This window comes from Chrysochloris asiatica, unplaced genomic scaffold (assembly GCF_000296735.1).
Source record: "Chrysochloris asiatica unplaced genomic scaffold, ChrAsi1.0 scaffold00119, whole genome shotgun sequence".
NCBI lineage: Eukaryota > Metazoa > Chordata > Mammalia > Afrosoricida > Chrysochloridae > Chrysochloris > Chrysochloris asiatica.
Genome location: NW_006408637.1, coordinates 8,849,495 through 8,861,587, shown reverse-complemented (window position 1 = coordinate 8,861,587; position 12,093 = coordinate 8,849,495). Strand labels below are relative to the sequence as shown.

The 12,093-nt window shown below is 41.4% G+C and overlaps 1 protein-coding gene across 1 annotated transcript in view; it reads right to left on the bottom strand.

The window, feature by feature from the left end:
- The window catches only part of URB2 (URB2 ribosome biogenesis 2 homolog (S. cerevisiae)), a 45,871-nt gene that overhangs the window by 6,781 nt on the left and 26,997 nt on the right, over positions 1-12,093 (bottom strand). Inside the window, exons 6-8 of the mRNA XM_006868575.1 lie at positions 10,465-10,707; positions 7,395-7,482; positions 4,586-4,725 (exon numbers count right to left, since the gene is read on the bottom strand). Of these exons, the coding sequence (XP_006868637.1) occupies positions 4,586-4,725; positions 7,395-7,482; positions 10,465-10,707 (471 nt within the window). The remainder of the gene's footprint in view (positions 1-4,585; positions 4,726-7,394; positions 7,483-10,464; positions 10,708-12,093) is intronic.

The window sequence follows — 12,093 nt, the reverse complement described above, 5'->3', positions numbered from 1 at the left end:
TCCAGAGAAGCAGCAGCGCCAGAGATGGAGGCAGAGATGGGGGCATGGAGAGGGGGAGCGGCTGAGGACTCTAGATTCATGGACTAAGAAGGGAGGGACTAAGAACTGGTGGCCAGGAGCAGACTTGCAGAATGTGCCCTTTGGAGATATAAATTATTACATATGCCTGAGTGGTTTTTTGTTGTTGTTGTTTTTTTAAAAAAGCTAAAGTGGATAGAGAGAACTACTGTTAGCTGATGGTACATGGAGCGGATTATAATCATTGTAATGAAACAAGGTATATGATTTTTTGAATTTAAAACTGATGATCTGCCCTGTAAACTTTCACTCATTCCACAATAAAAACCTTAAAAACAAATGATGACTGAAAACGTGGACCTCACCAGACGGAAAACACAGAAATCAAATTGACTACATCTGTGGAAAGAGACAGGGAGGTGGAAACTCTGTCATCAACCAAAACAAGGCCAGGGGTAGACTGTGGAACAGACCATCAATTGCTCATATGCAAATTCAGGCTGAAACTAAAGGAAATTAAATCAAGTCCACAAGAAGCCAAAATATGACCTTGAGTATATTCTACCTGAATTTAGAGATCATCTGAAGAATAGATTTGATGCATTAGACACTGAAGACTGAAGACCGAAAAGAAAAAAAAGTCTTAGGATCAGAAAAGTTGTGGGAAGACATCTAAAATATCATACAGGGAAAAAGCAAAAGGTCATTCAGAAGACAAGAAAGAAGGCAAAGACCAAAATGGATGACAGAAAAGACTCCAAAACTTGCTCTCCATCATAGGAATGCTAAAACAAATGGAAGAAGTGAGGAGGTCCAAGAGTTTAATATTTCAAAAGGCAGCTTGAGAGACAAAGTCAAATATTATAACAAAATGTGCAAAGACCTGGAGTAAGAAAACCAAATGGGAAAATGGGAAGGGCATGCTCAGCATTCCTCAAGATGAGGGAAGTGAAGAAAAAATTAAAGCCTCTACTTGCAGTATTGAAGCATTCTATGCACAAAATATTGAATGCTGCAGAAGGTATCAAAAGAAGATGGAAAGAATACACAGAGTCACTGTACCAAAAAGAAATGGTCGATGCCCAACTGTTTCAAGAGGTAGCATATGATCAAGAGCCAATGATCCTGAAGAAAGACGTCCAAGCTGCATTGAAGGAATTGGCAAAGGACAAGGCACTGGAAGCAGATGGAATACAAATTGAAATCTTTCAATAAACTGATGCAGTGCTGGACATGTACACTCATCTTGCCAAGAAATTTGGAAGACAATTAATTGGTCAACCGACTGGAAGAGATCCATATTTGTACCCAATCCAAAGAGAGGTGACCCAACGGAATTCAGAAATCATCATACAATACTGATAACCCATGCAAGTTTAAAGATAATACAAAAACGGCTCTAACAATACATTGACAGAGAACTTCCAGAGGTTCAAGCTGGGTTCAGATGAGAATATAGAAGGAGGAATAAGGCAGATGGATCTTGACTGAAAAGCAGAGAATACCATCAGGAAATATAGGAAGACTCATTACAATCTGTGATATTCAGATAATACAACCTTGCTTGCTGAAAGCGAAGAAGATTCAAAATACTGATGAAGATCAAAGTGCACAGCCTTCGGTATGGGTTGCATCTCAATGTAAAGGGAACAAAACTCCTCCCCACTGGACCAATAAACAACATTCATATAAATGGAGAAAAGACCGAAGTTGTCAAAAACTTCATTTTGCTGGGATCAATCATCAACACTCATGGAAGCAGCAGTCAAGAAATCAAATGAAGTATTGCATTGGGCAAATCTGCTGCACAAGACCTTGTTAAAGGTTGAAGAACAAAAGTGTCAGTTTGAGGACTAAGGTTCGCCTGACCCAAGTCATGATATTTTCAATAAACTCACATGCATGTGAAATTTGGACAGTGAGTAAGGAAGACCATAGAAGAATTGATGCATTTGAGTAATGGTACTGGAGGAGAATATTGAAAGTACCATGGAATGCCAAAAGAACCAACAGATCTGTGTTGAAAAACATATAGCCAGAGTGTTCCTTGGAAACTAGGATGGCCAGATTTCATCTCTCATACTTCGAACATATTATAAAGAGGGACCAGTTACTGGAGAAGGACATCATGTTTGGTAAAGTGAAGGGTCGGAGGAAGATGAATTGGCACAGTGACAGGAGGGATTGGCTCAAGTGTGGCAACAATTGTGAGGTTGGCCCGGGACTGGGCAGTGTTTTGTTCTATTGTGCATAGGGTTGCTATGAGTTGGTGTTGACTTGGTGGCACCTAACAGCAAAAACATTAACTTAGACAAGGTATTTCTGCTTCCTCTATCTGAACAAAAGGAGCTCTGGTAGCATAGTGGTTATGAATTGGAATGCTAACCTCAAGGTCGGCAGTTGGAAACTACCAGCTGTTCTGTGGCAGAAAGATGAGGCATTCTGCTCCTGTAATGATTTGCAGCCTCGGAAACCCTGTGCAGGGTTCACTGAGTCAGAACCGACTCCACGGCACTTAACAGCAACATCTGAACAAATCCACCTGTGTCTTCTTCTTGTCATCGACTTTGAGTATCTGAGTACAGCATGCGGTTTTTCAAGCCTACAGGTCACCACACTGTACACGTGGTGATCTCCCCCCATCCCTGGATGAAGGACAAGACCCTGACAAGCAGGGGTCACCAACCCCGGATGTCTTCCCACAGAATGTCGTCTCCTCCCGCTATAATATGAACTTGGTCTATTTTAGGATTCACAGGGTTTACAAAAGGATTGTTGTTGTTGTTAAGTGCCATTGAGACCGTTCCAACCCATAGCGACCCTGCATAGGGTTTCCAAGGAGCAGCTGGTGAGCTTGAACCACTGCCTTGCAGTTCAAAGGGCTTTGCAGTCTGGGGCATTAGATTCAGTACTGTTAATTACCTTTTTAAAGTATTAAAGAGCAAAGATGTCAGCTGAGGACTACGGTGCGCCTGACACAAGCCATGGTATTTTCAATAACCTCATATGCATGCAAAAGCTGGACAGTGAATAAGGAAGACCATAGGAGATTTGATGCATTTGAGTTTATGGTATTGGAGGAGAATATTGAAAGTGCCATGGACTGCCAAAAGAACCAACAGATCTGTGTTGGAAGAAGTGCAGCCAGAGTGCTCCTTGGAAGCCAGGATGACCAAACTTCATCTCTTATACTTCGGACATATTGTCAGGAGGGACCAGTCGCTAGAGAAGGTTATCGTGTTTGGTAAGTTAGAGGGTCAGAGAAAAAGAGGAAGACCCCTGTGAGATGGACTGGCAAAGTGGCAGCATCAAAGGGCTCAAGTGTGGCAACAATTGTGAGGTTGTCCCAGGACCAGGCAGTGTTTTGTTCTGTTATGCACAGGGTTGCTATGAGTCAGTACTGACTCGATGGCACCTAACAACAACAACTGTTAATTAAAAATATTTAATGATGGACCAACTGGCACAAAAGATGGGCCAGGAAAAGCAGACTCTCCAGAACATAAGTAAAAATCAAATGAAACTCATAAGGAAGCGAGGTCTGCGTGTAGGAGAGGTTTACCCATTAGAAGACAGAATGAGTTAGGATCAGTGAAAAAGAGGAGGAGGAGGCACGAGCTGAAGAAAGGAAGCCAGGGGTATGACATAAAGACATGCATAAGTCCATTCACTCCCTTGCTTGTCACACTTAGAATTGGGACTCGTGGGACCATGGATGATGCAACCTCCAGTCCTCCCTGCTCTATTGTCCCCAGCTGGTCCCTCACCCACACTGCACTGACTGACCTGCCTGCATCTCCTCTCAGGCATGCACTGAGGTTCTGATCTAGCAGCATCACCTTCTTCCTCCAGAGACTTACTTCCCTGACTTCCAGAACAGTCCCTGCCATTTTTCTCTTTCCCAACACAAAACAACAACAGTACATTACACAGTTGCTTAATATTTGTTTCTCCCACTAGCTTGTAAGCTCTATGAATGGAACGGCTGTGCCCACCTTTTTTTCACTGCTGTAACTCAGGTATATAGAACAATGTCTGGCACCAAACAATTACCCAGTACAGCTGTGTTGAAGGAATAAAAGAAAAGGGCTGAGTCACATGGATTAGAGACTCAGGAGAATAAATCAGGAATGCCTGCTGCTACAGGGATCCAGGACTCTGAGATCTAGAATTGGTGTTTCTAGACGCCATAAGTCTGGTCCTAGATCTACGTAACGTTTTAACTCCCTTATTACTCATGGGACTAAGCAAAAAAGGACACAAAACTTGTACTAAGCAGGACAGAGCCACCAATCTCACCTTCACCACAGCAAGTGTCGGCAAGAAGACAGAACTAGTGATTCCGCATTCGACACAGCCAACAATGCTGAGCCCTCTGCATACTGTCTCAGACAGTGCTCACAACAGCCCTGCAGAGAAGCTGCTGAATGTTCTACAGTGCACAGCCCCCAACAACAAAGAATGGCTGAGTTCTAAATGTCCATAGTGCTAAGGTTGTGAATCCCTGTTATGAAGGACTACAGATGGAAACACGTGCGTGGTGAGAGACATTTAACCCAGAGTTTACCTTGTGCACCTCCATCACATACTGGGACACCATGAAGGGGGAAAACACTGTAAAGTCTTCGGCTTTGGCTGCGATGTGGCTGTACATCCTTTCGACCAGGCGTGCACATTCTAGGACCACCGTCAGATCATCTGTGCTTCCTACCAACATCAAAGCATTGCAAAAGCATTCAGTGCAAACACAATACATTTTATGTCTTCCTACTGTATACTTTTAACGTAGATGAAAATTATCTGAGGCCTGCCATTTTTCCCAAACTCTTTAGTGGGTCTATTTTACAGACAACAAGAGAAAAGATATGCCCAGTTATTCATCTACATATATAACAAAGGAAAGAATACTTAAAATGCTCAAGAGTCCGTGGAAGTTTTTAAGGGTCTAACAAGAATAGATAATCAAGAAGATTGAAGATGAAATCTGGGACTGCGATTGTATTTAAAAAGAGACAGATCTTTACAGGTAAAGTTTCAAATGAAAAATGATCTTGAAGGAAAAAATATTTACTGACATTGTATGATTAAAAAAATTAAGATGCCCTCATTCAATCTTTGCCTGAGTTCCAGAAATCAGTTGTATCAGATTTTTCTTTTATGGGCTGTAAGATTGTTGAATGCCATCGACTTGGCTCTGACTCACAGAGATCCTGTATAGGTTTCCAATGACCAACTGGTGGGTTTGAACCACTGACCTTGTAGTGAGCAGTCCAGTGCTTATCATACTGGGACACTAAATCAATACCCTCCTGTCTTCCCATTTCTGACTCCTAGTTCTTCCGATCTTAAAATGGCAGAATTACCCAGTTCCTTCTAGGTTCTAAGCCTAAATTACTCCCACAGTTCAGAATACACCCCACTGTCCCAGGTCATTACACACAGGTAAGAAAACCCCAGTAAGCATCGGCGTGCCTTCCCAGCTTTTATTCAGCATAATGACAGATTTTTTAAGTCTAGAAAATGCAAACTAATCTATAATGATAAAAAGCAGACCTGTGGTTTCCTAGAGCTGGGGAATTGACTGCAAAGAAGCAAGAGGAATCTTTGGAGAACGATGGAGACGTTATTTTAATTGTGGTTGGAGTTTCACAAATGTACTTGTCAAAACTCATTAAATTGTAGGCTTTACATGCATACAGTTCGTTATACTTCAATGACATATCAATGAAGTTGATTTCTAAAACGCGAAATGCCTTTTTGAAGACTGTGCAGTGGCGCTATGGGTTAATGCGCTGGACTGCAAAGTCAGTTTGAACCTCAAGGTTGGCGGCTCAAGCTCACCAGCCGCTCCTTGGAAACCCTACACGGGGTCACTATGGGTCGGAACTGACTCGATGGCACTTCACAACTATATATATATATAGTGGCTGTATGCTGTGGAGTCAGTTCCGACTCATCGACCCTATACAGGGTTTCTGAGGCTGTAAATCTTTACGGGAGCAGAACGACTCATCTTTCTCCCGCAGAACAGCTGGTAGTTTCGAACTGCTGACCTTGCAGTTCACAGCCCGATTCATAACCACTATGCTACCAGAGTTCCATATATATATTATTTGTACTGTATGATTTTTTTTCCTAGGTCAATTTAATTTTATGGATATATATATTGTTGTCAACATTCTCACTGGAATCAATAGTTAGTATTCTTTAGTGACAGCTTTTAATATTCACTAATTCTTTTTTTTCACTGTGATTTGGGTGAGTTGACAGAGTGAGTTGGTTTTCCATTCAATAACAGACAGCACTTTGTTTGGTGACACTGATAGTGACCCCACACTGTAACAGCACTCTTCCTACTTCCTTCCTGTATTTCTGTTGCCATCCTTTTGGATCTTTTCCTGCCTTATGCGTCTTATTCCTGGTCAAATGCTGCCCTTTGGATCTTGTATAGTTGGTTTTCTAGGGAGTGCATACCTCCCAGGTGTCATTGTTCACCTAATAGGACCCTGTATCGCTTAGCTGAAAGTTAATTCACAACAGTGAGTTTGGTTCTAGGACCTTCTAATATGATCCCTTTAAAAGCAGCTGGTAATGGTAGATGGTGAGGAATTATATCAGGTTTCACTTTTTGGCAAATGGATATCCAGTTTTGCTCTTTCCCTTCGACACACAGTGATGCGTTTTTCCATCTCTCGAAAGCATGATGGACTCTGGACCAGGACTGCTTGATATCTGTAAATTACTTTGTGTAGTAGGATTGACATTTTCACACTGCTAAGTCTTCCTACCCATGACCACGGGCTCCTGGTGTGGCACTGTAGGATAAGCACTGGAAGTCTCACTTGATGTGCAACGCTTTTAAAAGCAAAAATCTCCCCCAAATTAAATATTAACCAAGACTCCAAGCACTTCAGAGCGGATAATGGACTTGTAAACATAAGTCATAACATAGAGCTATTGCTCTATGACAGTGTTTTCTTCACTGATAAACAAAAGGCCCAGTCAAAGTCAGGCTCCAGGCACCCTCCCTGCCATAAAATGACATCACTCTACAATCCTCTGTTCTTTGCAGATCTTCTCACTACACTAAAAACTCCCAGAGGGCAAGAGTGGGCTATAGTCACGTAGCTATTCCTTAAAACAGAGAACTTAGATATACTTTTTCTGGAAAAACAACTATTATCAATTAAGCCATTACAGATGATTTCATTGTTTTAGATACAGTGAAATTTGACAGTTTATAATTTAAAATTACTCTGAGTAATTGGAGCATTTCTCTTATTCAGACTCAACTGAAAAGTATTCATTTTAGCAACAGTTCATTCCATAATATGGACAACTGCAATAGTGTATCTGATATTGTTACTTTGAATTACCTTTTTCTTTCTGACGCCCTTCATGCATAACTGAAAATACCAATCGATTAAAGGAGTTCAAGAATGAAGGGATGGATTTCAGCATTACCTGTTATAATAGATAAAAGAAAACAAAAATATCTAAATAACTACACATTCAAATGCTTTCGATTTTCTGTCTTCTGAGTGCCCAACTGTAGCAACTTGCTTTCTTCCTAAAACTTCTGGAGGAATTACTCATCTACTTTTGTTATCTGAAAACTTCCAGGTAGAAGCATAGCTTCAGGAAGCTAATGGAAGGAGGCAATCTGGGGTTAGAATCTGCAAACTGTTTAAAATTGGTTTCTAATCATTCTGGGAATTAGGTGTAAATATATAATAAAATAATACAACTAATTAATTACTCAAGTATATTGTACTAGGAAAAAAAGCATATCTACCTAAAATGGGGACAGAACTTTTCAGTAAATAGTGACAGAAAGATTTAAGACATGCCTCTTTTATATTCAACCCATCATAAGTCAAGGTTACAACTATTCATGTTCTACACTGTCTGATGCAGCAGACACTTACATTAAAATTAGATGAAATCAAAATGAGATAGAATTAGTAATTTCCTTAATTGCACTAGTCACATTTAAGAAGATACAAGCAGCTATCAAACTGGATGGCACAGATAAACAAGTACACTACAGTGAAAATTTCTGCTCAAATTCTTAGAAAGAACAGAGAGTAGTAAATCAAGGGTTGCAATGATTTTCCATGGTACAATGTATCCAACCAAATTTCTTGGTAACACAATACTGTATCTTTTATGCCAAACTGGACTTTTGCCGCCTGTTCAGAAAGAAGTCTTTTTCACAAGCAAATTCCAAAGCTTCATCAAATGTCTCAAGGACTGTTCTTAATCCTTTGCTAGCATATTGGTTGGAGTCCTGGTGTGGCGAAGTGGGTTGATGTGCAAGACTTCCAGGCCAGTTTGAACCACAAGGTCAGCGGTTCAAGCTCACCAGCTGCTCCTTGGAAACCCTATACAGGGTCGCTTTGAGTTGGAACCAACTCAACAGCATTTAACAACATCATTAGATAGAATTACATGCATAGAAATCTGGGGCCAGAAGACTTGGATTTAAATCCTGACTCATTAAGTGACTGAGGGCAAATTACCTAATCTTTATGACTCAGGGAAATGGGGATAATAATAATAGGTTGACAAGAAGAGTGAACAAGGCAAGACATGTGAAGTGCTTCGAACAGTGCCAGCTGTTGCTCTTTATGCGGCATATCCTGCCTGGGCTGACATCCTGCGATACTTTTCCCCTTTCCTTATGCAGTTTGTAACCTGTTTACATGAATCCAGACCTGCTATGACCATCAATGAATCAAAATCATGTATTAGCACAGATGCCTCTTTCTCTCATTCAACTCCACATACAGTACAGAAGTGGGGATGGTGGTGATGTGCCATGGAGTCAGTTCCAACTCACAACAATACTGTAGCGGATTTCTGAGGCTGTAAATCTTTATAAAAGAGCACAAAGCCTCATCTTTCTCGCACATCGTGGCTGGCAGATTTGAACCGCTGACCTTGTGGTCAGCAGCCCAACTCATAACCCACTAGACTACCAGAGCCCCTTTTATAAGCATATTCTTCTTTTGAACTGTCATCGAAAAATGTCAGTATTCTCGTCAATTGTATCTAATCCTCTCAGCAAACAGTCTAATCCCACTGAATGGTCACTTGTTAATGGTTTTTGCAAACAATCTGAGCACTTTCTAATATTTTCTTTCATCAACGTAATGAAACCCAACATCTTCTGCAAGATCTGCAATTTCAGTTTGCAACTGATTTATATCACATTGAAATTTTATATTGTTATTATTATTGTCAAGTGCCGTTGAGTCCGTTCCAACTCACAGCAATACTGTATGTCGTTTCCGAGGAGCGGCTGGTGAGTTTGAACCACTAACGTTGCGATTCAAAACGACTTTGTGGTCCAGTGCTTATCCTGCAGTGCCACACCAGGACACCATATGTTGTATGGTCACATTCAAATCTACCATTCAGCAGAGACATTTAATAATGAAGATGCTGACAAAATGAGCAGGACCCAACAGGAAAGCACTAGAGCAAGGTCCCAGTTTATAAGCACTTAACTTACAAGAGAACAGTTTTTAAAAACTGCATCCCTGGGAGCTCTCTAGCCTTCCAACATTCAAACACTGAACCGCGACTGTGCACAGAGACATATGGGAAGACTGATGAGTCTCCACTCTCAGTCACTTCTATACAAGTGGTCAATGAAAAGGAACAATGGTCAGCAAAGTCAGACAGTTCTTTAAGTCTAAGGGTCAGATGCACCTCGGTGAAATTGGTCAAATCATTTACTCTCCCTGAGCCTGAGTTTCTTTCTCAGTAGAATAAGTTACCATCTACTTCACAGACTTGATGTTAAATGTAGAATGAAAGTCAAAGCAAATGCTCAATAAATGGTAGCTGAATATCTTTCAGTTGGAACACTTGTTACTAATCTGAGTTTTACTTCAAAGGCAAAATACTAAAAAATTAGGAATCCAGGGTGTCTTCCTACTCACTCCTTACACACATTAGAATTACACTAAGAGCAAATCTGAGCACAAGTAAGTTATTCACTTAAATACCTATGTTGTTGTTGTTGTTAAGTGCTGTTGAGTCAGTTCCGACCCATAGCGACCCTGTATAGGGTTTCTAAGGAGTGGCGGGTGAGCTTGAATCGCCAACCTTGCAGTCTAGCACATTAACCCACAGCATCACACCAGGACTCAAAAACAGATTCATTTCTAGGGAATGTCTTAAACAGCTAATACACAAACACTGTTCAAAGTATTGGCTCTAAGAAAGATAAATTCACTCGAACAGCTAAGTGTGAACATCATGCATTCATTTATGTGCTTGAGAAAACCACTCTGGTTCTAGAAATTACTAGAACCAAAAAGTTTGCTATAGCAATCACTGTACCAGTAAAGTGTGACTGCTGCTTTTCTGCAGGCTGAGATCGTACTCTTAAAAAGAAAATGCTGCCTGGCGCACTGCTCCCCCTTTACACCTCACCTTAGGGTGACACTGCAGAATTGAAAAGAGCACGTTGTGAATCCTTGGGAAGATGCTGCCATACTCCGAAGGCTTCAGATGATCCACGGGCACTGTCAGAAGAATGCCGAAGGCCAAGCTGACATGGTGAGGGTTGTGAATGACCTCCTCCCCCTGCCGCAGCAGCAAAGCCAGGATGTCTAAAACAGGCCCAACCACCGTGAGAAGCAAAGATGGCTCCTGGCAAGCCTCTCGGGTTTGCAGCTACAAGGACAAAAAGGGAAATACGGGTGACTCTCCAAAGAAATGATACAAGAACAAACACACTGGGAGGTAGAGGTGAAAATGTCAAGACTCCAAAATGACCTCCTAATTTCAATAGCAGTATGAACAGACTAGGAGGTCCTAGTATCCAAAGATTATCTGTTACTTAACTGCTTTGGATCCCAATTTTTGTTAGATTCATCGACCATGAGAAGAAGTAATTTCTTACACAAGTATTGATCCGTGTAATTTCTCAAGAAAACTGTAGACAACATTGTCTCGTTGCATATCAGATATATACAACAACATTGCTCCCCCAAAAGACCATTCATTCTATAGGTAGACCATGACATTTCATTTGTTAAATTTCTTTAAAAGGCTTTCAATTATTGTTTGAGAATACAGACAGCAGATTCAGGATGGGAAACAGCTCGAAGTCATAGCCACATACTATTGGAAATTTCACGTGTGACTCTCTCCTTGTCAGACACACCCTTGTAAAGCACGCCGTTGTCTGGGGGCCTGAAATCTCCCTCTCTCTCTCTCATCATGCTGACCTTCATGCTGAGTATTCTGGCTGTATGACTTCTCGTTGCACCCGTTTAAATTAACGCAGTTTCTAGCCCTGTGCTATGACAGTCTAGACGTGCTATGAGCAAAGTAAATACGGTAGTTGTACATCAGCACAGTCCCTCTACCTAGTGAATTTCACCCACTTCTGATATTCACAACATAGGCCAGTGCTGACAACACGCTCACCTATTACTTGATCTACCAATGCAGACTCACAGGAACATGACAGAAAAACATCAGAGGGCACGAAGTTTCTCTTTAGAGCCTCTCAGGTAGTACAGGGAGTCCTGGTGTGGCACTGGGGGGTAAAGCCCTGCCCCACAAAGTCAGTTTGAACCACCCTATGCAGGGTCGCTATGACTGAAATCAACTAAACCACACTTAATAACAACAACAGGTGGGGCACAGTGGAGCACCATGGGTCCAAACATAACAACCATTAGGAGGCTGGCACAGGACTGGGCAGTATTTCGTTTTGTTGTGCCTAAGGTCACTAGTCAGAACCGACTCGACTGCACCTAACAACCAACTAACAACGCACAGCAAAAGCTGCTCAAATTACCGAATCTGTACTTGGACAAACAGGCAGTTGCTTGAACAAAACATGGGAACACAGAATGCGACAACGTGGTATTCTTTCACCAAACTTATTCAACCAGTGTGCTGAGCAAATCATCTGAGAAGCTGGGTTCTATTTAGAAAAACGTGGCATCAGGATTGGAGGAAGACTCATTAACAACCTGCGATCTGCAGATGATACAACCTTGCTTGCTGAAAGTGAAGAGGACTTGAAACATTTACTTATGAAGATCA